We start from the raw sequence: 25,341 nt of genomic DNA on the forward strand, positions 1-25,341 counted from the left end.
TGGGTTATTAATAGGACGGACCTCTATATGAATGAGTTATTAATAAGACGGACCTCTATTAATAAGACTGACCTCTATATGAATGGGTTATTAATAGGACTGGCCTCTATTTCAATGGATTATTAATAGGACTGACCTCTATATGAATGAGTTATGAATAGGACTGACCTCTGTATGAATGGGTTATTTATAGGACTGACCTCTATATGAATGGGTGATTAATAGGATGGACCTCTATTTGAATGGGTGATTAATAGGACGGACCTCTATATGAATGAGTTATTAATAAGACTGTCCTCTATATGAATGAATTATTAATAGGACTGACCTCTATTTGAAAGAGTTATTAATAAGATTGTCCTCTATATGAATGGGTTATTAATAGGATAGGACTGATCTCTATATGAATGGGTTATTAAAAGGACCGACCTCTATATGAATGAGTTATTAATAGGACTGACCTCTATCTCCTGGTAGGAGCTGTTGATCATAGCGATGAGCATGTTGAGTAGAACCACCACCATGGTGACATTATAGACCCCGTACAGCACATAACCAATGTTCTCTATGAACTTATGGTCATACTTCAGGACCACAGAGATCACCTCCGACAGACCGAAGATGGACCAGAACAGGGTCTTAAAGCTCTCCTCCACCCTGGGGAAGGAAGCGCACAGACAGACAGACAGACAGACAGACAGACAGACAGACAGACAGACAGACAGACAGACAGACAGACAGACAGACAGACAGACAGACAGACAGACAGACAGACAGACAGACAGACAGACAGACAGACACTCCAGGTGAGTCTTTAAACCACAGTATGGTATAATTTATAGAGTTTATGAGCTGGCACTGATGAAATAGCTGATGAGTCATGTCCAGTTCCAACACATCATCCCCCCACCAGGACATTATTCCCCCCACCAGGACATGATCCCCCCACCAGGACATTATTCCCCCACCAGGACATTATTCCCCCACCAGGACATTATTCCCCCGACCAGGACATTATCCCCCCGACCAGGACATTATCCCCCCGACCAGGACATTATCCCCCCACCAGGACATTTTTCCCCCCCCACCAGGACATGATCCCCCCCACCAGGACATTATCCCACCCACAGGACATGATCCCCCCACCAGGACATTATTCCCCCCACAGGACATGATCCCCCCACCAGGACATTATTCCCCCGACCAGGACATTATCCCCCGACCAGGACATTATCCCCCCACCACCAGGACATTATCCCCCCACCAGAACATTATCCCCCCAGGACATGATCCCCCCCACCAGGACATTATCCCCCCCACAGGACATGATCCCCCCACAGGACATGATCCCCCCCACCAGGACATTATCCCCCCACCAGGACATTTTCCCCCCCGACCAGGACATTATCCCCCACCAGGACATTACCCCCTCCATCAGGACATGATCCCCCCACCAGGACATTATCCCCCCACCAGGACATTATCCCCCACCAGGACATTATTCCCCCCACAGGACATGATCCCCCCACCAGGACATTATTCCCCCGACCAGGACATTATCCCCCGACCAGGACATTATCCCCCCACCACCAGGACATTATCCCCCCACCAGAACATTATCCCCCCCAGGACATGATCCCCCCCACCAGGACATTATCCCCCCCACAGGACATGATCCCCCCACAGGACATGATCCCCCCCACCAGGACATTATCCCCCCACCAGGACATTTTCCCCCCCGACCAGGACATTATCCCCCACCAGGACATTACCCCCCCCATCAGGACATGATCCCCCCACCAGGACATTATCCCCCCACCAGGACATTATCCCCCACCAGGACAGCTCAATGAAGGCCAATTCTACTGTCACATTTTGGAACAGATCACTAAGAGGATTTTGCTGCAATGTATAAGCTCAGAATTGAAGCTGAGTCCAGTCCAGCCCAGTCCAGTATAATCCAGTCCTGCTTTTAGCCACAGTGCTTTAGCTAACTTTCTGGCTGAGGGGCTTTTGAATAAGCAAAACAAACACTGAGCCTAAAGAACACAGACATTTGGCCTCAGTTCTGTAAATACATATTCAATCAGTGGCAGAGCTGGAGGAAGGGGGGAAGGGAGGAGAAAGGATGACAGAAAGCCTGTGTGTGTCCTTTCCACTTCCAGAGCTGAGAGCACACACAAAACCACACACCCTCGGCAGTGAAGTTTAATGGTATCTCCTCAGAGTGAACTTCTCATCTTTCCGAGAAGACAGGAAAACACTTCTTAACTTCAAAGACCTCTCTCTCTCTCTCTCTCGCTCTTGCTGTTTGTGTGTTCTCTAGTCCCATGATATGCAATAACTCTGTAGTTATAAAACTAAACGTCAAGCCAAACATCTCTCATCAGATAGCAATATGTCCCGTATCATCTCAGTATACTGCAGGACCCAGTACGTACAGGACATTATCTCTCTAGAAGGACAGTGTTCTCATGTGGAACAGAATTCATATCACCGTATGACAGTCCATGCATTGATCCCTGTCCTCTGACCCAGGGGTCACATGACTGTCATGCCCTGACCTGAGAGAGAGGGTTTGTTTCTCTATGTGGTTAGGTCAGGGTGTGGGGTGGGCATTCTATGTTTTTGTTTCTATGTTTTGGCCGAGTATGGTTTCCAATCAGATGCAGGTGTCTATCATTGTCTCTGATTGGAAGCCATACTTAGGCAGCCTTTTCCCACCTGTGTTTGTGGGATCATGATTTTGTACTGCTGGTATTTAGCCTGCAAGACGTGACGGTCATTTGTATTTGTTTATTATTTTGTTTAAGTGTTCCGATTTAAAATAAAGATGAACACTCACCACGCTGCACCTTGGTCTAATCCTTTGGACGATCGTTACAATGACAAACGTCCTTACGAAGGCGTGATACTCAACCCATCACTAATGTCCTTGTCAATACACACAACACTATGTAAAATGGACTGACATATTATTAGGCAGGGAAATGGATAGAAATGGACTGACATATTATTAGGCAGGGAAATGGATAGAAATGGACTGACATATTATTAGGCGGGGAAATGGATAGAAATGGACTGACATATTATTAGGCAGGGAAATGGATAGAAATGGACTGACATATTATTTGGCAGGGAAATGGATAGAATGGATTGACATATTATTTGGCAGGGAAATGGATAGAAATGGACTGACATATTATTTGGCAGGGAAAGGGATAGAAATGGACTGACATATTATTAGGCAGGGAAATGGATAGAAATGGACTGACATATTATTAGGCAGGGAAATGGATAGAAATGGACTGACATATTATTAGGCAGGGAAATGGATAGAAATGGACTGACATATTATTAGGCAGGGAATGGATAGAAATGGACTGACATATTATTAGGCAGGGAAATGGATAGAAATGGACTGACATATTATTAGGCAGGGAAATGGATAGAAATGGACTGACATATTATTAGGCGGGGAAATGGATAGAAATGGACTGACATATTATTAGGCAGGGAAATGGATAGAAATGGACTGACATATTATTTGGCAGGGAAATGGATAGAAATGGATTGACATATTATTTGGCAGGGAAATGGATAGAAATGGACTGACATATTATTTGGCAGGGAAAGGGATAGAAATGGACTGACATATTATTAGGCAGGGAAATGGATAGAAATGGACTGACATATTATTTGGCAGGGAAATGGATAGAAATGGACTGACATATTATTAGGCAGGGAAATGGATAGAAATGGACTGACATATTATTAGGCAGGGAAATGGATAGAAATGGACTGACATATTATTAGGCAGGGAAATGGATAGAAATGGACTGACATATTATTAGGCAGGGAAATGGATAGAAATGGACTGACATATTATTAGGCAGGGAAATGGATAGAAATGGACTGACATATTATTTGGCAGGGAAAGGGATAGAAATGGACTGACATATTATTTGGCAGGGAAATATATAGAAATGGATTGACATATTATTTGGCAGGGAAATGGATAGAAATGGACTGATATATTATTTGGCAGGGAAATGGATAGAAATGGATTGACATATTATTTGGCAGGGAAATGGATAGAAATGGACTGACATATTATTTGGCAGGGAAATGGATAGAAATGGATTGACATATTATTTGGCAGGGAAATGGATAGAAATGGACTGATATATTATTTGGCAGGGAAATGGATAGAAATGGATTGACATATTATTTGGCAGGGAAATGGATAGAAATGGACTGACATATTATTTGGCAGGGAAATGGATAGAAATGGATTGACATATTATTTGGCAGGGAAAGGGATAGAAATGGATTGACATATTATTTGGCAGGGAAAGGGATAGAAATGGACTGACATTATTTGGCAGGGAAATATATAGAAATGGACTGACATATTACTTGGCAGGGAAATATATAGAAATTGACTGAAATATTATTAGGCAGGGAAATGGATAGAAATGGATTGACAATAGAAGTTTATGACACATACACTGACATCCCAACTCGTCTGCAGATATATACAGTAATCGTCTCTCTTGATGATTTCACAGTCTAACCTCTCCTCACCCACTGTGAACAATTCGGTCAGTCTCCGCCTCCCGCTACGCTTCCTATTCACACAGAGAGCAGTTCAGTAGATGTGGGCACCGGGTGGGCATCCATCATTAAACACTTCTGTCTAGTTCCCTATCGGCTGGTCACAGCAGGTGCCTTCAGAGACACAGCAGTCCTTAACCCTCAGGAGAACACCTCACTGACAGAAGGGAGGAGAGAGGGAGGGAGGAATACAAGACACCAATAACTGGCTTGTAGTGTCTTCTCTCCCTGTTCTCCAACCACCCTAGGACAGGCTATCAGGCTGCGAGCGGTCACACACATACACACACACATACACACACTGGTGTGGTGACTCACCTCTACCGTGTGTGCAGTCTAAACCCTGCTCCTCTGCTCCATCAGGAGACTCACCTGAACACACAGTAGGTCTCTGTTTCTCTTTATCTACCTTTCTTTTCCATCTTTACTTTTCTCTTTCTCGTTACCTTTCTTCCGTGCCACGCTCTCTCTCTTTCCCTCTCCTCCCCCCTCTCTCCCCAACCCCCTCTCTTCCCCTCTCTCTCCCAACCCCCCCTCTCTCTTCCCCTCTCTCTCCCACCCCCCTTTCTTCCCCTCTCTCTCCCACCCCCTCTCTTCCCCTCTCTCCCAACCCCCTCTCTTCCCCTCTCTCTCCCAACCCCCTCTCTCTTCCCCTCTCTCTCCCACCCCCCCTTTCTTCCCCCTCTCTCTCCCACCCCCTCTCTTCCCCTCTCTCTCCCACCCCCCCTTCTCTCTCTCCCACCCCCTCTCTTCCCCTCTCTCTCCCACCCCCCTTCTCTCTCTCCAACCCCCTCTCTTCCCCTCTCTCTCCTACCCCCTCTCTTCCCCTCTCTCTCCCACCCCCCCTTTCTTCCCCTCTCTCTCCCACCCCCCTCTCTTCCCCTCTCTCCCAACCCCCTCTCTTCCCCTCTCTCTCCCAACCCCCTCTCTCTTCCCCTCTCTCTCCCACCCCCCTTTCTTCCCCTCTCTCTCCCACCCCCTCTCTTCCCCTCTCTCTCCCACCCCCCTTCTCTCTCTCCCACCCCCTCTCTTCCCCTCTCTCTCCCACCCCCCTTCTCTCTCTCCCAACCCCCTCTCTTCCCCTCTCTCTCCTACCCCCTCTCTTCCCCTCTCTCTCCCACCCCCTTTCTCTTTCTCCCAACCCCCCTCTCTCCCAACCCCCCTCTCTCCCAACCCCCTTTCTCTTTCTCCCAACCCCCTATCTCAACCCCCTATCTCTTCCCCTCTCTCTCCCAACCCCCTATCTCTTCCCCTCTTTCTCCCACCCCCTTTCTCTCTCTCCCAACCCCCCTCTCTCCCAACCCCCCTCTCTCCCAACCCCCTTCTCTCCCAACCCCCTATCTCTTCCCCTCTCTCCCACCCCCCTTTCTCTTTCTCCCAACCCCCTATCTCAACCCCCTATCTCTTCCCCTCTCTCCCTCAACCCCCCCCTCTCTTCCCCTCTCTCTCCCAACCCCCTATCTCTTCCCCTCTTTCTCCCAACCCCTTTCTCTCTCTCCCAACCCCTTCTCTCCCAACCCCCTATCTCTTCCCCTCTCTCTCCTACCCCCTTTCTCTTTCTCCCAACCCCCTATCTCTTCCCCTCTCTCCCTCAACCCCCCTATCTCTTCCCCTCTCTCCCAACCCCCTATCTCTTCCCCTCTTTCTCCCACCCCCTTCTCTCTCTCCCAACCCCCCATCTCTTCCCCTCTCTCTCCCACCCCCCCTTTCTCTCTCTCCCCAACTTACCCCTCTCTCCCATCCCCCTCCCTCTCCCCCAAACCCCCTCTCTCCCAACCCCCCCCTCTCTCTCCCAACCCCCCCCTCTCTCCCCAACCCCCCTCTCTCTCTCCCCCCCTCTCTCTCTTCCCCCCCCTCCCCCCCTCTCTCACCCCTGCCCCTGTGTTTCTCAACATCACATTGAAATTATGATGTGTTTGACTGGCATGAATGATCATGACACGTCCCCAATCACATATCCATAGGAGTTAATGACCACTCTCCTTCACTCTGATCCCTCTCGCTCAACCTCTATATCACTCTCAAACTCTCCCTGCCATCTCTCAATCTCTATATCACTCTCAAACTCTCCCTGCCATCTCTCAATCTGTATATCACTCTCAAACTCTCCCTGCCATCTCTCAATCTCTATATCACTCTCAAACTCTCCCTGCCATCTCTCAACCTCTATATCACTCTCAAACTCTCCCTGCCATCTCTCAACCTCTATATCACTCTCAAACTCTCCCTGCCATCTCTCAACCTCTATATCACTCTCAAACTCTCCCTGCCATCTCTCAACCTCTATATCACTCTCAAACTCTCCCTGCCATCTCTCAACCTCTATATCACTCTCAAACTCTCCCTGCCATCTCTCAACCTCTATATCACTCTCAAACTCTCCCTGCCATCTCTCAACCTCTATATCACGCTCAAACTCTCCCTGCCATCTCTCAACCTCTATATCACTCTCAAACTCTCCCTGCCATCTCTCAATCTGTATATCACTCTCAAACTCTCCCTGCCATCTCTCAATCTCTATATCACTCTCAAACTCTCCCTGCCATCTCTCAACCTCTATATCACTCTCAAACTCTCCCTGCCATCTCTCAATCTCTATATCACTCTCAAACTCTCCCTGCCATCTCTCAACCTCTATATCCCTCTCAAACTCTCCCTGCCATCTCTCAACCTCTATATCACTCTCAAACTCTCCCTGCCATCTCTCAACCTCTATATCACTCTCAAACTCTCCCTGCCATCTCTCAACCTCTATATCACTCTCAAACTCTCCCTGCCATCTCTCAACCTCTATATCACTCTCAAACTCTCCCTGCCATCTCTCAACCTCTATATCACTCTCAAACTCTCCCTGCCATCTCTCAACCTCTATATCACTCTCAAACTCTCCCTGCCATCTCTCAACCTCTATATCACTCTCAAACTCTCCCTGACATCTCTCAACCTCTATATCACTCTCAAACTCTCCCTGCCATCTCTCAACCTCTATATCACGCTCAAACTCTCCCTGCCATCTCTCAACCTCTATATCACTCTCAAACTCTCCCTGCCATCTCTCAACCTCTATATCACTCTCAAACTCTCCCTGCCATCTCTCAACCTCTATATCACTCTCAAACTCTCCCTGCCATCTCTCAACCTCTATATCACTCTCAAACTCTCCCTGACATCTCTCAATCTCTATATCACTCTCAAACTCTCCCTGCCATCTCTCAACCTCTATATCACTCTCAAACTCTCCCTGCCATCTCTCAACCTCTATATCACTCTCAAACTCTCCCTGCCATCTCTCAACCTCTATATCACTCTCAAACTCTCCCTGACATCTCTCAACCTCTATATCACTCTCAAACTCTCCCTGCCATCTCTTAACATCTCAGTCCCTCTCTCCTTTTTTTCCTTCTCTCTCTCATTTTATGTGCAAATAGCCTTAGCTTGACGTATTTCTTTTATTTTTTAGATTTGTCTGTATTGTTGTAACTTGTTAGATATTACTGCACTGTTGGAGCTAGGAACACAAGCATTTCGCTACACCCACAATAACATCTGCTAAATATGTGTATGTGACCAATATAATGTGATCTGATTTGATTTTATTTCTGGCCTGCACTAAACTGGATTCCATACCACCAGCCCTATTTACGGCTCCCTCTAACTCCCTCTCTCTATATCATTCTCATCTCTTTATCTCGCCACACTGCCTCTCTCACTCCATCACAAAACATGATAATATCTCACTGTTTCTTGGTTTTGCCCTCTCATTCATATTTTTCTCCATGTCTGTGCACAGATGCGTATCTTAATTTGATCATCCTGTTCTTGCATGACATGCAAACTTGTAGTGTATTCAAGGTTTAAAAAAGCTTCTAAAGTTTGTAATTTTCACTTAAAAAATGTATTTGTCCCACAGATGTTGATTAATTCTAATCAACAAATTATTCACATTTCTTATTGCTGCAGGATTATTTTCCTGCTTCGAGAAACTCAGTCAAGTTAGGATACAGCATCTGTATGTCTCTCTCTTTCTTCCTCTCCCTCTTTAATTTCCTCTCTCTCACCTCTCCTCCAGTGTCGGTGGCTCTGGCCAGTTTCCCTCATTGAGCCAGCCAAAAATCCACCTCTGCTGCTCTTCTTCTCCCTCTAGTCTTTCTATCCCTACTCTCCACTCCATACTCATTCCTACTTTCCTCCTCTAGCCTTCATCGGTCTGTGGAGCATTTGGCATGCATGGCTGACTAGAACACAGAGACAGGCCTACTGCTTCTCCAGAGGTGCCTAGTGAACAATTCTGATAACCTACCGTGTGTGTTTGCGAGAGTGAGACTGAAAAAGTGTGTGTGCTTGTGTGAGTGAATCAGTGAGTCAGTTTGCTTCTGAAGGCAAGACATAATAGCCATAAGGGCCTTTTGATTAAACTTTCTCCAGCTGCACCTTAGCAGTCTGAACCCTCAAGCCATCCTCCAGACACCCTCATTCACCCTCTCCCTGGCACCCACTCAGCGTGCCTCCATCTGAGGTATCATTATCACTGACACCTGCCTCCATCACCACCAGAGACATCAGCCCAGCCCTCTCTACCATCCTCCATCAAAACCTGCCCTGTCAACTATACTTAATCACACAGAGCAATAACAGACACACGCACGTATGCACACACACACACACACACACACACACACACACACACACACACACACACACACACACACACACACACACACACACACACACACACACACACACACACACATACATTAGTCATACAGCAACATAGAAAGGAGTGATGGAATGTATGTTGACACCTTCAAATATAGACAAACTCAACAGTTACTGTGATTTTCTGATGCAAGCCGAGTCAGAACTGCAGTCATACTGACCCCTTGTGGCATGAGTAACAACTTTTCAATGGAAGAGTTGACTCATAACAGCTCACACTAGCAATTCAAAACTGACATCAGAAACAAGTCCCAACTATGTTTCAAGGCAAAGTCTTTCTTATTGCAGACTGATCTAACTCGTGTTCAGGTAGAAACACATCAACAACACTTAGACGATACTAATCGGGCCTTAGAGTCCAAAATACAGCCCTGACGCTGCGTATCCGCTGCGTATCCGCTGCGAGGGAGTAGAAGTGATGAGTCGGCCTTAGAAAATTATACCAGTACCACCTCAGCAGACTGGCAGTTCTTTGTGATCAGCCAAGCAGAACCCATCCTACATGCCACGGTTCTCTAACTCACAACTTAAAACAGACTGACCGACCGACAGACTGACAGACTGACTGACTGACTGACAGGCAGGCTGGACTCAAAACCCATTAGCAAAGTGACTAAAAGATGATTGCGTGGAAACTTTCAGTCTGAGTCATATGACACAGGAGAGGAGATAGGAGAGGAGGAGAGTTAATACAGAGATAGGAGAGGAGGAGAGGAGAGGAGATAGGAGAGGAGATAGGAGAGGAGATAGGAGAGGAGAGGAGATAGGAGAGGAGATAGGAGAGGAGAGGAGGAGAGGAGAGGAGATAGGAGAGGAGATAGGAGGAGAGGAGAGGAGATAGGAGAGGAGATAGGAGAGGAGGAGAGGAGAGGAGGGAAGAAGACTGACAGTGTCTGAATGCGTGTGCCTTCTCTCTCTAAGATAAACCATGACAAATGGTTCCTAAATGAGCCTGCCTCAGGATAAAGGTTATTGATATCCCAAAGCAACGTTGCTAAAAACAACAGACGGATATTGAATGAGTCCCAATTTTGCCTGTCATCCCTGATGTGAAAGGACCGGCAAGATTCCAGAAAACATCATGGCGGATGTCTACTAATAAACTGGTCAGAGATGTGGCCAGACGCGTCTTACACCTGTCGTTTCAGAAGAGAGCTTTGATAAAAACTCAGCCTTACTTTCTTTCTATCTCTCTACACAGTATGTGAGTGTGAAGTGGAGAAGCTAGGCTTGTACTTCTCCCAGGTAGTGGGAGTAGAGGTTGAAGATGCGCGTGTGTGTGTGTGTGTGTGTGTGGTCCCACTCACGTGGTGAAGGCAGGGTTGTACTTCTCCCAGGTAGTGGGAGTAGAGGTTGAAGATGCGCGTGTGTGTGTGTGTGTGTGTGTGTGTGTGTGTGTGTGGTCCCACTCACGTGGTGAAGGCAGGGTTGTACTTGGCTCCCAGGTAGTGGGAGTAGAGGTTGAAGATGCGCGTGTGTGTGTGTGTGTGTGTGGTCCCACTCACGTGGTGAAGGCAGGGTTGTACTTGGCTCCCAGGTAGTGGGAGTAGAGGTTGAAGATGCGTGTGTGTGTGTGTGTGTGTGTGGTCCCACTCACGTGGTGAAGGCAGGGTTGTACTTGGCTCCCAGGTAGTGGGAGTAAAGGTTGAACATGCCGATCATGAAGGCCACGAACACCATGATGAAGATGACCATGAACTTGAAGATGTCCTTCACCGTCCGGCCCAGGGAGATCTGGAGCGGGCCGAAGCTCTCGTTGGCCGGCAGGATGTAGGCGATGCGGGAGAAACTCAACACCACAGCGATGGCATACAGACCCTCTGAGATGATCTGGGGGTCCGACGGACGCCACTTATTCCTGGCTGAAAGAGGGAGGGGAGGGGAAGGAAGAGAGGAGCCTGATCACTAGAAACAGACTGATTTTGGACGTGCGAACTCGTGATCCTCGGAGCTGAAGAGTGCTGCTCAGACCACGGCGCTACGGCAGTTCACAGAGCTCTGGCACACGGAGAGAATACTGAGAATACTGATGATACCTGATGGTGATAGCGAGTCATTTTTATGACTTTGTTTTAAGCCATCCCCAAACCATAGCCCTAACCGTAATCCCTCGGAAGTAATCCTTAAACTGTTCAACTTTGAGCTGTTTCTGTTTTAACCCTGTTACCATGCAGAATTAACCCTGTAAACACGTGGAATTAATGCGTCAAACATAAACCTTTATTCATAATACATCACGTCAAAGCAAAACTATGAGATGTTGTTGGGAGAGTGAGAGTTGAAAGTGAATGTAATTTCAAGGTAGGTGAAAGGAGAAGGGGTAAGGGAGAGAGAAACATGGATGGAGATGCAGGGATTAGAGGGACAGGGAGAGAGAGATATACATTAGAGAGAGAGAAAGGGGAGGGAGAGAGAAAATGAGAGTGAGAGAAGAGAGAGAGCAAAATAGAGAAACAGAGAGATGAACAGGAGGGAGGAAACATGAGAGAGAGGGATGGGGAAGAAGTAGAGAGAAAGTGAGAGGGGGTGACAGAAGATAGAAACACAGGGTAGAAGAGAAAAGGACAAATGAAAGGACATGAATGAAGCACCGCTGAGCTACATCCTCCCATTAGGAGTTGTTTGAAGATATGGGAGAGTGAAGTCTTAAGGGAATATTGGACAACTTACAGCGCCGGTTCAATACGAACACTTTGTTTACTCATAATCATTTTGTTTTTATTCTTTGAAAAAGACTTCCTAATTTCAAAACCACCAGGAGAGATAAACACATACGCACACAGACAGCTACCAGAGATCGGGGCGTGTGACTGAGTGCGTCATTGTCTGTTGGCTGTTTCAAAGTGTTTGTGTGTAAACAGTGGGGAGGCTGGCATATGCGTGTGTATGCAGACTGCGTAGCAGCTTACCTTAAACAGTCGTTGTCATAACAACCCCACACCACAAGATGACGGCAATGATTAGGGGGCTTGAGCAGCGTACTGTAATGGGTACTAGTCCACAGTGGCTAATGTAGACACTCGTAGAAGGGTAGAAAATGAGAATGCCAACTGTATATTTCCACGCACCATAGGTGTAGTAGGCAACCTCAGTAGGTAGAGACGCGTTGCGGATGTCTTCGTTGGTCACAAACTGGTCTACGTACAGCTGGGCCTTGGAGGCCTTGAGGAAGGCCATGAGCCGAGCGGTGAACGATGCTACGAAGATAGACAACATGCCAAAGTCTAACACGTTCCATAGGTGATTCACATACTCTCTAGGACCGTCCACCCAGATCTCCTTGACCTCCGACCAGATCATACCTGAGAGACAGAGAGAAAGACAGACAGAGAGATCAAACTTTATTTGTCACATGCGCCGAATACAACAAGTGTAGACCTTACCGTGAAATGCTTACTTACTTAGAGAGAGAAACCGATAAGAAACTTGGTATAGATGAGACGGACCCACTGGTTACCCTCTAGGTTACAGAGAGCTGGTAGTCCCACCCACCAAACTACCAGGTGTGAAACAGGGAAGAGACTCAGGAGGTATGCTAATTTGGTATAGAGCAGACCTAACTCACTCTATTAAATTAGTCAAAACAGGAACATTTTACATGCGTCTAGAAATTAATAAGGACATGTTCTTAACAGAGAAAAATGTCCCCATGTCTGCTACCTTTATCCCCCCAATAGAATCCCCATACTTTAACGATGACAGCTTCTCCATCCTAGAGGGGGAGATCAACCATTTCCAGGCCCACTAGTCTGTGGTGACCTAAATGCCAGAACTGGACAAGAACCCGACACCCTCAGCACACAGGGGGACAAACATCTACCTGGAGGTGACAGCATTCCCTCCCCCATATGCCCCCCTAGACACAACAGCGACAACATAACCAACAAAAACGGGTCACAACTCCTGCAGCTCTGTCGAACGCTGGGTATGTACATAGTCAATGGTAGGCTTCGAGGAGACTCCTATGGCAGTAGTACTGTAGACTACTTTATCACTGACCTCAACCCAGAGACTCTTAGAGCGTTCACAGTCAGCCCACTGACACCCCAATCAGATCACAGCAAAACCACAGTCTACTTGAACAGAGCAATACTCAATCATGAGTCACAAAAGGAACTAAATAATATTAAGAAATGCTATAGATGGAAGGAAAGTAGTGTAGAAATCAACCAAAAAACAATTAGGCAACAACACATTCAAGTGAAGGTGTAAACTTGGCAGTAGAAAACCTAAACAGTATATTTGACCTCTCAGCTTCCCTATCAAATCTAAAAATGTCAAGGAGACAACCTATGAAAATTAACTACAATGACAAATGGTTTGATGAAGAATGCAAAAACCTAAGAAAGAAATTGAAAAACCTATCCAACCAAAGACATAGAGACCCAGAAAACCTGAGCCTACACCTTCACTATGGTGAGTAAGTCGCTCTGGATAAGAGCGTCTGCTAAATGACTTAAATGTAAATGTAAATGTGAATCACTAAAACAATACAGACATACACTACGGAAAAAAGAAGGTACAGCACGTCAGAAATCAGCTCATATAATTGAAGAATCCATAGAATCTAACCACTTCTGGTAAAATTGGAAAACTCGAAACAAACAAAAAGAAGAGTTATATATACAAAACAGAGATGTGTGGATAAACCACTTCTCCAATCTTTTTGGCTCTATTACAAAGAACAAACAGCAAAAACACATACATGATCACACACAAATCTTAGAATCAACACAAGTGTGCAATTACAATCGGCCAAAAACACACATTCTTTCCACAGGGCCGTGGGCTGAGACAGGGATGCATCTTAAGCCCCACAGTCTTCAACATCTATATCAACAAATTGACGAGGGCACTAGAACAGTCTGCAGCACCCAGCCTCACCCTACTAGAATCTGAAGTCAAATGTCTACTGTTGATGATCTGGTGCTTCTGTCAGCAACCAAGGAGGGCCTACAGCAGCACCTAGATCTTCTGCACAGATTCTGTCAGACCTGAGCCCTGACAGTAAATCTCAGTAAGACCAAAATAATGGTGTTCCAAAAAAGGTCTAGTTGCCAGGACCACAAATACAAATTCCATCTAGACACCATTGCCCTGGAGCACACAAAAAACTATACATACCTTGGCCTAAACATCAGCTTTATTTTCTTTCGTCTGTTTACCTAATTGCAGATTCCCGGTCGGAATATTATCGCTTTTTTACGAGAAAAATGGCATAAAAATTGATTTTAAACAGCGGTTGACATGCTTCGAAGTACGGTAATGAAATATTTAGAAATATTTTGTCACGAAATGTGCCGTGCGCGTGACCCTTATTTACCATTCGGATAGTGTCTTGAACGCACGAACAAAACGCCGCTGTTGGAACATAACTATGGATTATTTGGGACCAAACCAACATTTGTTATTGAAGTAGAAGTCCTGGGAGTGCATTCTGACGAAGAACACCAAAGGTAATCAAACTTTTCTAATAGTAAATCGGAGTTTGGTGAAGGCTAAACTTGCTGGGTGTCTAAATAGCTAGCCCTGTGATGCCGGGCTATCTACTTAGAATATTGCAAAATGTACTTTCACCGAAAATATATTTTAAAATCGGACATATCGAGTGCATAGAGGAGTTCTGTATCTACAATTCTTAAAATAATTGTTATGCTTTTTGTGAACGTTTATCGTGAGTAATGTAGTAAATTGTTAGTAAATTCGCCGGAAGTTTGCGGGGGGTATGCTAGTTCTGAACGTCACATGCTAATGTAAAAAGCAGTTTTTTGATATAAATATGAACTTGATTGAACAAAACATGCATGTATTGTATAACATAATGTCCTAGGGTTGTCATCTGATGAAGATCATCAAAGGTTAGTGCTGCATTTAGCTGTCTTCTGGGTTTTTGTGACATTATATGCTAGCTTGAAAAATGGGTGTCTGATTATTTCTGGCTGGGTACTCTGCTGACATAATCTAATGTTTTGCTTTCGTTGTTAAAGCCTTTTTGAAATCGGACAGTGTGGTTAGATTAACGAGAGTCTTGTCTTTAAAATGCTGTAAAATAGTCATATGTTTGAGAAATTGAAGTAATAGCATTTCTAAGGTATTTGAATATCGCGCCACAGGATTCAACTGGCTGTTACGTAGGTGGGACGATTTGGTGCCACCTACCCTAGAGAGGATAACAAAGCCATCACCTACAGAGAAATGAACCTGGAGAAGAGTCCCCTAAGCAAGCTGGTCCTGGGCCTCTGTTTACAAACACAAACAGACCCCACAAAGCCCCAGGACAGCAGCACAATAAGACCCAACCAAATCATGAGAAAACAAAAAAAAGAATTACTTGACACATTGGAATGAATTTACAAAAAAACAGAGCAAACTAGAATGCTATTTGGTCCTAAACAGAGAGTACACAGTGGCAGAATACCTGACCACTGTGACTGACCCAAAATTAAGGAAATCATTGAATATGTACAGACTCAGTGAGCATAGCCTTGCTATTGAGAAAGGCCACCGAAGGCAGACCTGGCTCTCAAGAGAAGTATAAGGGCACAAGGTGAAACCCAGATGCAGACACGGGAGGCAGATGGTTTGAGTCTTTGATATTTATTAATAATCCAAAAGGGGTAGGCAAGAGAATGGTCGTGGACAGGCAAAAGGTTAAAACCAGTTCAGAGTCCAGGAGGTACAGTGTGGCAGGCAGGCTCGAGGTCAGAGCAGGCAGGATGGTCAGGCAGGCGGGTACAGAGTCCAGAAAGGAGGCAAGGGTCAAAACCGGGAGGACTAGCATGAGAGAATAGAAAAGGCAGGAGCACGGGAAAAACCACACTGATTGACTTGGAACATACAAGACAAACTGGCACAGACAGACAGAAAACCCAGATTTAAATACCCAGGGGATATTGGAGAAGATGGGTGACACCTGGAGGGGGTGGGGACAAGCACAAGGACAGGTGAAACAGAACAGGGTGTGACAAGAAGACAGGCTATGTGCACACTGCCCACAAAATGAGGTGGAAACTGAGCTGCACTTCCTAACCTCCTGCCAAATGTATGACCATATTAGAGACACATATTTCCCTCAGATTACACAAACCCACAAATAATTTGAAAACAGTTTCCATTTTGATAAACTCCCATATCTACTGGGTGAAATACCGCAGTGTGCCATCACAGCATCAAGATTTGTGACCTCTTGCCACAAGAAAAGGGCAACCAGTGAAGAACCTATATTTATGTTTATTTATTTTCCCTTTTGTACATTAACTTTTTGCAAATCATTACAACACTGTATATAGACATAATATGACATTTGAAATGGCTTTATTCTTTTGGAACTTTGTGAGTGTAACATTTACTGTTTCACTTTTTTTTCATTTCGCATTTGTGTATTATCTATTTCACTTGCTTTGGCAATGTAAACACATGTTTTCCATGCCAATAAAAGCCATTAAATTGAAATGGAATAAATATACATTTAATTGAGAGAGAGCGAGGGGGGGAGAGAGAAAGAAAAGACGGAGAAAACAGCTGAGTGTTTTGTAATGATTGATCTTATGTTTGTGGGTACCTGTCTCTCTCTCTCTCTCTTTCTCTTTCATTTCCTATTTCTTTCTCTCCATCCTTTCCTTCTTTCTTTCTCTCTCTTAATCCATCCCCTCCCCTCTTACCTCTATCCCCTCTCCCTCTCCCCTACTCACCCAGCACCCACTTCATGATCAGCATTTCAGTCCAGGAGAACTGAGTGGTCTTGACCCGGAACACCTGACGAGGGTGGTCAGTGATGGTCTCGTTGGGCAGGTTCTTGACCCCCTCAAAGCGGTCTGAGGCGTTGATGACCAGCAGGCCCAGGAAGACGGTGAATGACACAGCGTGGGCCACAAACTTCATGAAAGGACTTCTCAGGATCTGACCCAACTAAAACAAACAGGGTCAAAAAATACAACAGTTGTATTAGCCTTTCTTTACACTTAGCTCATAGCTGCTTTATCTAGGAAAATGTCTGCTTACTATGACTGTGAAGTGGATGTCTTGCCTAGCTATCTTAAGATGAATGCACTAGTCCCTCTGGATAAAAGTGTTTACTAAATGATTCAAATGTAATTATAAGCACTGAATGCTGATTAGCTGACAGCCGTGGTATATCAGAACATATACCACAGGTATGACAAAACATGTATTTTTATTGCTGTCATTATGTTTGTAACAAGTTTAAACAGCAATAAGGCACCTCAGGGGATTGTGGTATATGGCCAATATACCACGGCTAAGGTCTGTATCCAGGCACTCCGCGTTCCGTCGTGCTAAGAACATCCCTTAGCCGTGGTATTGGCCATATACCACAAACCACCGAGGTGCCTTATTGCTTAAATGTAATAGTACCATGTTAAACGTGTACATGATATTGCAAAGAAACAGTATCACTGTCCGGAGGTGTCATAATAAACTGACTTAGTGGAACTAGTGTGGACTATGGTCTGAAACCTGAGGCTGAAAAACAAGACATATTCAGTTAAGTCAGACTTAGGGATCAGCTAAGTCAGACTTTGAGTCAGACTCAATACTCCTGTCAATTGAATAGAACATTTCTCCATTGGAGTGTAGCTAACAGACCTTCTATTTTATTGACCCTCCAGTGGCCCATGTCCAGACATGAAAATGTGAAGAGAAAACACTAAATAAGACAGTGTGTGTGAAATATGAATCTGGTTGTGTGTTCTACTATTCAGTAATAGAGAATCAGACAGGTACAGAGTGGTACACCAACACAAACACAACTATGCTTCAGAGGGATGCAGATCGACACACTGAACATTCAAAACTATGCACTCAAAATCACATGTATTTGTAAATATTAACACTCACTCACATAAGTACAACCATACACATATTGGCCAGCTTGTTCATTTAACACACAGCCATTGTGCTGTGTGCGTGTCCCACATCACCAACAGATACATCAAGGGTGTTGGTCACCACATTTACATCAGTCATTTAGCAGACACTCTTATCCAGAGCGACTTACAGACACAATTAGATGTAAGTGTCTTGCTCAAGGGCACATCGGCAGATTTTGGGGATTCGAACAAGCGACCCTTTGGTAACTGACCCAACGCTCTAAATGCTAGACTACCTGCCGCCACAAACACTGCCATCTTAACCTAATCAATCAGGTGTGTGTCTTTCCCATCTGTTTACTCTGGACAGGAACTAGCTACGTCCCAAACTGCACCATATTCCTATAATGTAATGGACTACTTTTGACCAGGGAACACATGTCTCTGGTCAAACATAGTGCACTATATAGGGAAAAAATATAGGGTTCCATTTGGATTCTCAGCAGAATGAGGTGGGGAGAGATCCTGCTGTACTTCTCAGTGTGGAGGGGTCTTGGCTGCCTGTGTCTCTCTCAGTAGGTGTTAGCAGCAGTAAAAGGGGTGACTGGACCCTGATATGGTCCTATTAGATGTAATGATTACAGACATCATCAGCAGAGACCATCTCTGATCACCCCCTCAATCCATACTCCCTCCATCCATCTTTCTCTCTCTCTCTGTCTGTCTTTCTATCGGACTCCATCAGTCTCCCTGTACATCTCTCCCTCCTTTTCCCTTAGTCTCTGTCCATTTCCTCTCCTCTCTCTCGCTCACTCTTATGCATCCTTCTCCACTCTCCTGTCACCAATCCTCTCCCTACCCACTTAATTCCCCTTCTCTCGTCCTCTTGGCTTGTTCTCTTTATCTCTCTCTTCTCTTTCTATGTCCTTTCCTTTCTCTTTCTGTCTCTTCAGAGGCTGTGCCAGTGTCAGAGAGGATGCTGGGAGGGACCTGCCAGTGGAGGTTAAGGTTAGTGTGATACTTACAGTGTCTTCCTCCTGCTATAGGAGGATTAGCCTCTCTGTTTGTCTTCGATTGGTTAGAAATCATCTTACTGACAACAGCCCCTAGAACCCCCACAAGGGTATTACTGCTCCGACACTCTAGATCTCAAACACACACACACACACACACACACACACACACACACACACACACACACACACACACACACACACACACACACACACACACACACACACACACACACACACACTCAACCACTCACACATGACAACCCCCCCCTCCCTTGTCTGTGTGTGTACTTGAGCACGCAGGTGTGTGTGAGTGTGTATACTGTAGGTGTGTCTGCCTACATTCGTTACCTTGCTGCAGGGCATGATCCAGTAGGCGAGAGCCAGGAAGGGCAGACCCAAGCTGACCCCCAGAACGGTCCAACACTTGACCCCGATGGACTGCTGCCTCAGACCTGACAGGTTCTCATACCAGATAGTCAGCAGCTGCTGCTGGCAGTTAGGATGGGCCACAAACTACAGACAGAGAGAGAGAGAGAGATGGAAACACATTAAATATAATTTAAAAACAGAGAGAGAGAGAAAGAGAGAAAGAGAAAGCAAGAGAGAAAGAGAAAGCAAGAGAGAAAGAGAGAGAGAGAGCGAGATGAAAACACACTGTCCCACACTTACATAAAGATGGCTACTGTATATTAACAAAGCACAAAGTTCTGCTCCTGCTGACAGGAAGTGTGAACAGTTCTTACTCCTGCTGACAGGAAGTGTGGGCCATGAACTGTATAAAATAATTAAAACTACCGTCATATAGCTACAGCAGAAGCCATGGATTACAGGCAACATCCGCACTGAGCTAAAGGCTAGAGCTGCCTCTTTCAAGGAGCGGGAATCTAACATGGAAGCTAATAAGAAATCTCGCCCTCCGACAAACCATCAAACAGGAAAAGTGTCAATACAGGACTAAGATCGAATCGTACTACACCGGCTCTGAAGCTCGTCGGATGTGACAGGGCTTGCAAACCATTACAGATTACAAAGGGAAGCACAGACGAGAGCTGCCCAGTGACACGAGCCTACCAGACGAGCTAAACTACTTATATTCTTGCCTCGAGGCAAATAACACTGAAACACGCATGAGAGCACCAGCTGTTCCGGGAAGACTGTGTGATCACGCTCTCCACAGCCAATGTGAGAAGACCTTTAAACAGGTCAACATTCACAAGGCCGCAGGGCCAGACGGATTAACAGGACGTGCACTGCGAGTATGCGCTGACCAACTGGCATTTTCAACCTTCACTGACATTTTCAACCTCTCCCTGTCCGAGTCTGTAATACCAACATGTTTTAAGCAGACCACCATAGTCCCTGTGCCCAAGAACACTAAGGTAACCTGCCTAAATGACTAGCAACCCGTACCACTCAACATCTGTAGCCATGAAGTGCTTTGAAAAGCTGGTCATAGCTCACATCAACACCATTATCCCAGAAACCCTAGACCCACTCCAATTTGCATACCGCCATAACAGATCCACAGATGATGAATCTCTATTGCACTCCACACTGCCCTTTCCCACCTGGACAAAAAGGAACAGTTATGTGAGAACGCTATTCATTGACTACAGCTCAGCATTCAACACCATAGTGCCCTCAAAGCTCATCAATAAGTTAAGGACCCTGGGACTAAACTCCCTCTGCAACTGGATCCTGGACTTCCTGATGGGCCGCCCCCAGGTGGTAAGGTTAGAAACAACACATCCGCCATGCTGATCCTCAACACAGGGGCTCCTCAGGGGTGCGTGCTCAGTCCCTTCTGTACTCCTTGTTCACTCATGACGATACGGCCAGGCACACCATCATTAAGTTTGCCGATGACCAACAACGACGAGACAGCCTATAGGGAGGATGTCAGAGACCTGGCCGTGTGGTGCCAGGACAACAACCTATCCCTCAACGTAACTAAGATTAAGGAGATGCTTGTGGACTACAGGAAAAAGAGGGCCGAGCACGCCCCCATTCTCATCGACGGGGCTCTAGTGGAGCAGGTTGAGAGCTTCAAGTTCCTTGGTGTCCACATCACCAACAACTAACATGGTCCAAGCACACCAAGACAGTCGGGAAGAGGGCACAACAAAACCTATTCCCCCTCAGGAGACTGAAAAGATTTGGCATGGGTCCTCAGATCCTCAAAAGGTTCTACAGCTGCACCATCGAGAGCATCCTGACTGGTTGCATCACTGCCTGGTATGGCAACTGCTCGGCCTCCAACCGCAAGGCACTACAGAGGTTAGTGCGTACAGCCCAGTACATCACTTGGGCCAAGTTTCCTGCCATCCAGGACCTCTATATCAGGCAGTGTCAGAGGAAGGCCTTAAAAATTGTCAAAGACTCCAGCCACCCTAGTCATAGACTGTTCTCTCTGCTACCGCACGGCAAGCGGTACCGTAGCGCCAAGTCTAGGTCCAAGAGGCTTCTAAACAGCTTCTACCCCCAAGCCATAAGAATCCTGAACATCTAGTCAAATGGCCACCCAGACTATTTGCATTGCCCCCCCCCTTTTACACAGCTGCTACTCTCTGTTGTTATCATCTATACATAGTCACTTTAACAACTCTACCTACATGTACATATTACCTCAACTAACCGGTGCCCCCGCACATTGACTCTGTACCGGTACCCCCTTGTATATAGTCTCACTATTGTTATTTTACTGCTGCTCTTTAACTACTTGTTACTTTTATTTCTTAGTCTTATTGGTATATTTTGTAAACTCCATTGTTGGTTAGGGACTTGTAAGTAAGCATTCCACTGTTGTATTCGGCGCATGTGGCTAATACAATTAGATTTGATTTGAGCAATAAAATAAGCCAAGTATAAAGGTTCAGTCAGTTCCCTGCAGTGCATTCAAGTTGGATACAAATCACAAATATTTGCTGGCAAATTCCAACTTTTAAAATAATTTAAACTCTTCAAAAAGCGCACCACAGGAAAAGTTTGCACTTTAAATGAATCTGTTCTTCCTGTCAGCTATTCTCCGTCTGTAATGACTAATAATAATTCATCATTTAGTGGGTGCTTATATTTGTCCTGTTTAACACATACACAATTGTGCATAATATAATAATATTTGTGATTTGGAAATGTGTTTTTTTGCATATCCCAACGCTCCCTGAGACACCCTCTAAGTTCGTGTGTGTATACATGTGTGTGTGTGTGTATATCTGTGTCCCTCAGTTTACACACTAGTATCCGGGGCCAGTCTGGCAGGTTGATTAACACACTGCTGTGGTCACGCTCCCCATACACTACACTTTACTGTGTCCCTGGATGCTTACAGACAGGCTGGAGTCTACATTATTATGGCTTAGATGATATGAGACCTGATGGTACTAATGTCTCATGATGTTTCAATACAGGATCATCAACCATAAGGTCAGATAAACATGTATACGTTTATTGTTGAACTGTGTGTGTATGAGTGTGTGTGTGTTTGTGTGTGTCAGTCTCTGTGAGTCCCGGGTAATGTAGGGAGAGGTGATGTGGTTTGACATTTAGCTGAAACACTTCTGGTATGAGAGGGATCAGCACTCTGAGACAGGCTCGATAGTCTGATATTTACAAACGCTACCAGGACTTGGGACACACACACACACACGCACACACACGCACACACACGCACACACACGCACACACACGCACACACACACACACACACACGCATGCACACACATGCATGCACACACACACAGAAATGTGTGTGCTGCATCACTACTGCAATACTACATCACCGATCCAATGCTCTCCCTGAATTTTCTAGACTGAACCTAAATCCACATTTTCACATACACCAGTAAACAATAAGGTCAAACAGACAAATGCGGTCAAATGCTTCATGTAAAATCAATGCTATCTAGTGGTGTAAAGTACTTAAGTAAAACTATTTTAAAGTACTACTTAAGTAGTTTTTTGGGTTATCTGTACTTTACTATTTAAATTTTTGACAACTTTTACTTTTACTTCACTACATTCCAAAAGAAAATGATGTACATTTCCCCTGACACCCAAAAGTGTCACACCCTGATCTGTTTCACCTGTCTTTGTGCTTGTCTCCACCCCCCTCCAGGTGTTGCCCATCTTCCCTATTATCCCCAGTGTATTTAGCCCTGTGTTCTCTGTTTGTCTGTTGCCAGTTTGTTTTGTTCGTCAAGCCTACCAGCGGTTTTCCCCTTGCTCCTGTCTTGTTCTTGTTCTAGTTCCTGTTTTCTAGTTTTCCTGGTTTTGACCATTCTGCCTGCCCTGACCCTGCCTGCCGTTCTGTACCTTGTCACATCACACTGGATTATTGACCTCTGCTGCCCCGACCCTGAGCCTGCCTGCCGTTCTGTACCTTGTCACACCACCCTGGATTATTGACCTCTGCCTGCCCCGACCCTGAGCCTGCCTGCCGTTCTGTACCTTGTCACATCACACTGGATTATTGACCTCTGCCTGTCCTGACCCTGAGCCTGCCTGCCGTTCTGTACCTTGTCACATCACACTGGATTATTGACCTCTGCCTGCCCCGACCCTGAGCCTGCCTGCCGTTCTGTACCTTGTCACACCACCCTGGATTATTGACCTCTGCCTGCCCTGACCCCGAGACTGCCTGCCGTTCTGTACTCTGTATGGACTCTGATCTGGATTACTGACCTCTGCCTGCCCTTGAACTGTCATTTTGCCTGCCATTTTGCTTGCCTGTTCTAGTAATACACTTTCGTTACTTCGACACTGTCTGCATCTGGGTCTTCTCCTGAAAAGTGATACAAAAGTACTCGTTACATTTTGAATGCTTAGCAGGACAGGAAAATGGTCCAATTCAAGCATTTATCAAAAGAACATCCCTGGTCATCCCTACTACCTCTGATTTGATGGACTCACTAACATGTGCTTCGCTTGTAAATTATATCTGAGTGTTGGAGTGTGGACGTGGCCATCTGGTTTGCTTAATGTAAGGAATTTGAAATGATTTATACTTGTACTTTTACTTTTGATACTTAAGTATATTTTTAGATATCTGTACTTTTACTCAAGTATGAAAATTGGGTACTTTTTCCACCACTGATGCTATCAGATAAATACTGCCATGTAAACTAAAACAAAATGTAACGTTAGTCATTTACAACAGTGTCAAGCAACGCGATCAGGTTGCAGTCCTGGTTAGGGTTTGTCACCTTTTTGACCTCATATTTAATGGCCAGTTTGACGCGTTCGAGGCAGGGCCGGTTGTTTTCGCTGGGCGGGGCATTGTCCACGTCACCGTTCAAGATGGCCTCCACCTCCTCTGTGTCTCTGCACTGGTCCAACACCCCCACGACAAAGTCCTTACACTGCATGGACAACTTCCTGTAGTCATTCTATGGAGAGAGAGAAAGGGAGTGAGGGGGAGGTTGAATGGTGGGAGGATAGAGATTGAGGCCGAGAAAGGGACACATGAAAATAGCAAGGATGGAAAGAGAGGAGAGAAAAGGGGAGAGAGAAGGAAAGACATATTAAAGAGCAACGGAAGTATATGAACAACTTCTCTGATAGAAAACAGTCTATGTGGAATCAATATTAAGCCATAAGTCTCTTGGGGGGGGGGGGTTCTGCTAAGTTATATGGAATTGTTTTAAGAAGGTCAAACTAATGATCATTTAGCTATTTGATTTGAAGTGTTAAAAAAAATAGAGAAAAAATATTTGATTAAACATTTTTCGCCTTGCTATTAGCCCATACAAACACATTGACTAACAGATTTACTACATGGAACAACAGATAGTCCCCCAAAAATCCAAAGGAAGTTTGTTTTGAAGTGTCTGTCCTTTATCTGTGTTATTTTTTTGGACATGTATTTAACCCCTTATTTTTGGAACTAACCAGTGTCCATATATACTCCAGTTATTTGTTCAACTGGTACCGGGGGACCATCAGATCAGTCTTCTGAGGCCTGTGGGCGTCCTAGAGTAAAACCGACGTGTACGTGTTCGTGAGTGTCTCACCTTTACACAGATGGGTCATAGTAGTGTGTAGCCCAAACTGTTCAGACGCTACAGACAGAAGTTGGCAGATCAGCTGTACCAACTTCAGACGAGTCCCAAGATGCTTCAGGGGTCATAGAGAACAAACACCATAGTGTTAGTGAGAGTCTCATCTTT

The 25,341-nt window shown here is 45.4% G+C and overlaps 1 protein-coding gene across 1 annotated transcript in view; it reads right to left on the reverse strand.

Moving 5' to 3' along the window:
* Positions 1 to 25,341, reverse strand: part of trpc7b (transient receptor potential cation channel, subfamily C, member 7b) — a 49,101-nt gene that overhangs the window by 15,763 nt on the left and 7,997 nt on the right. Inside the window, exons 2-7 of the mRNA XM_029771256.1 lie at positions 24,379 to 24,561; positions 19,526 to 19,690; positions 17,025 to 17,241; positions 12,402 to 12,635; positions 10,931 to 11,195; positions 462 to 657 (exon numbers count right to left, since the gene is read on the reverse strand). Coding sequence (XP_029627116.1) covers positions 462 to 657; positions 10,931 to 11,195; positions 12,402 to 12,635; positions 17,025 to 17,241; positions 19,526 to 19,690; positions 24,379 to 24,561 — 1,260 coding nt within the window. The remainder of the gene's footprint in view (positions 1 to 461; positions 658 to 10,930; positions 11,196 to 12,401; positions 12,636 to 17,024; positions 17,242 to 19,525; positions 19,691 to 24,378; positions 24,562 to 25,341) is intronic.

Source organism: Salmo trutta, chromosome 13 (assembly GCF_901001165.1).
Source record: "Salmo trutta chromosome 13, fSalTru1.1, whole genome shotgun sequence".
Taxonomy (NCBI): domain Eukaryota; kingdom Metazoa; phylum Chordata; class Actinopteri; order Salmoniformes; family Salmonidae; genus Salmo; species Salmo trutta.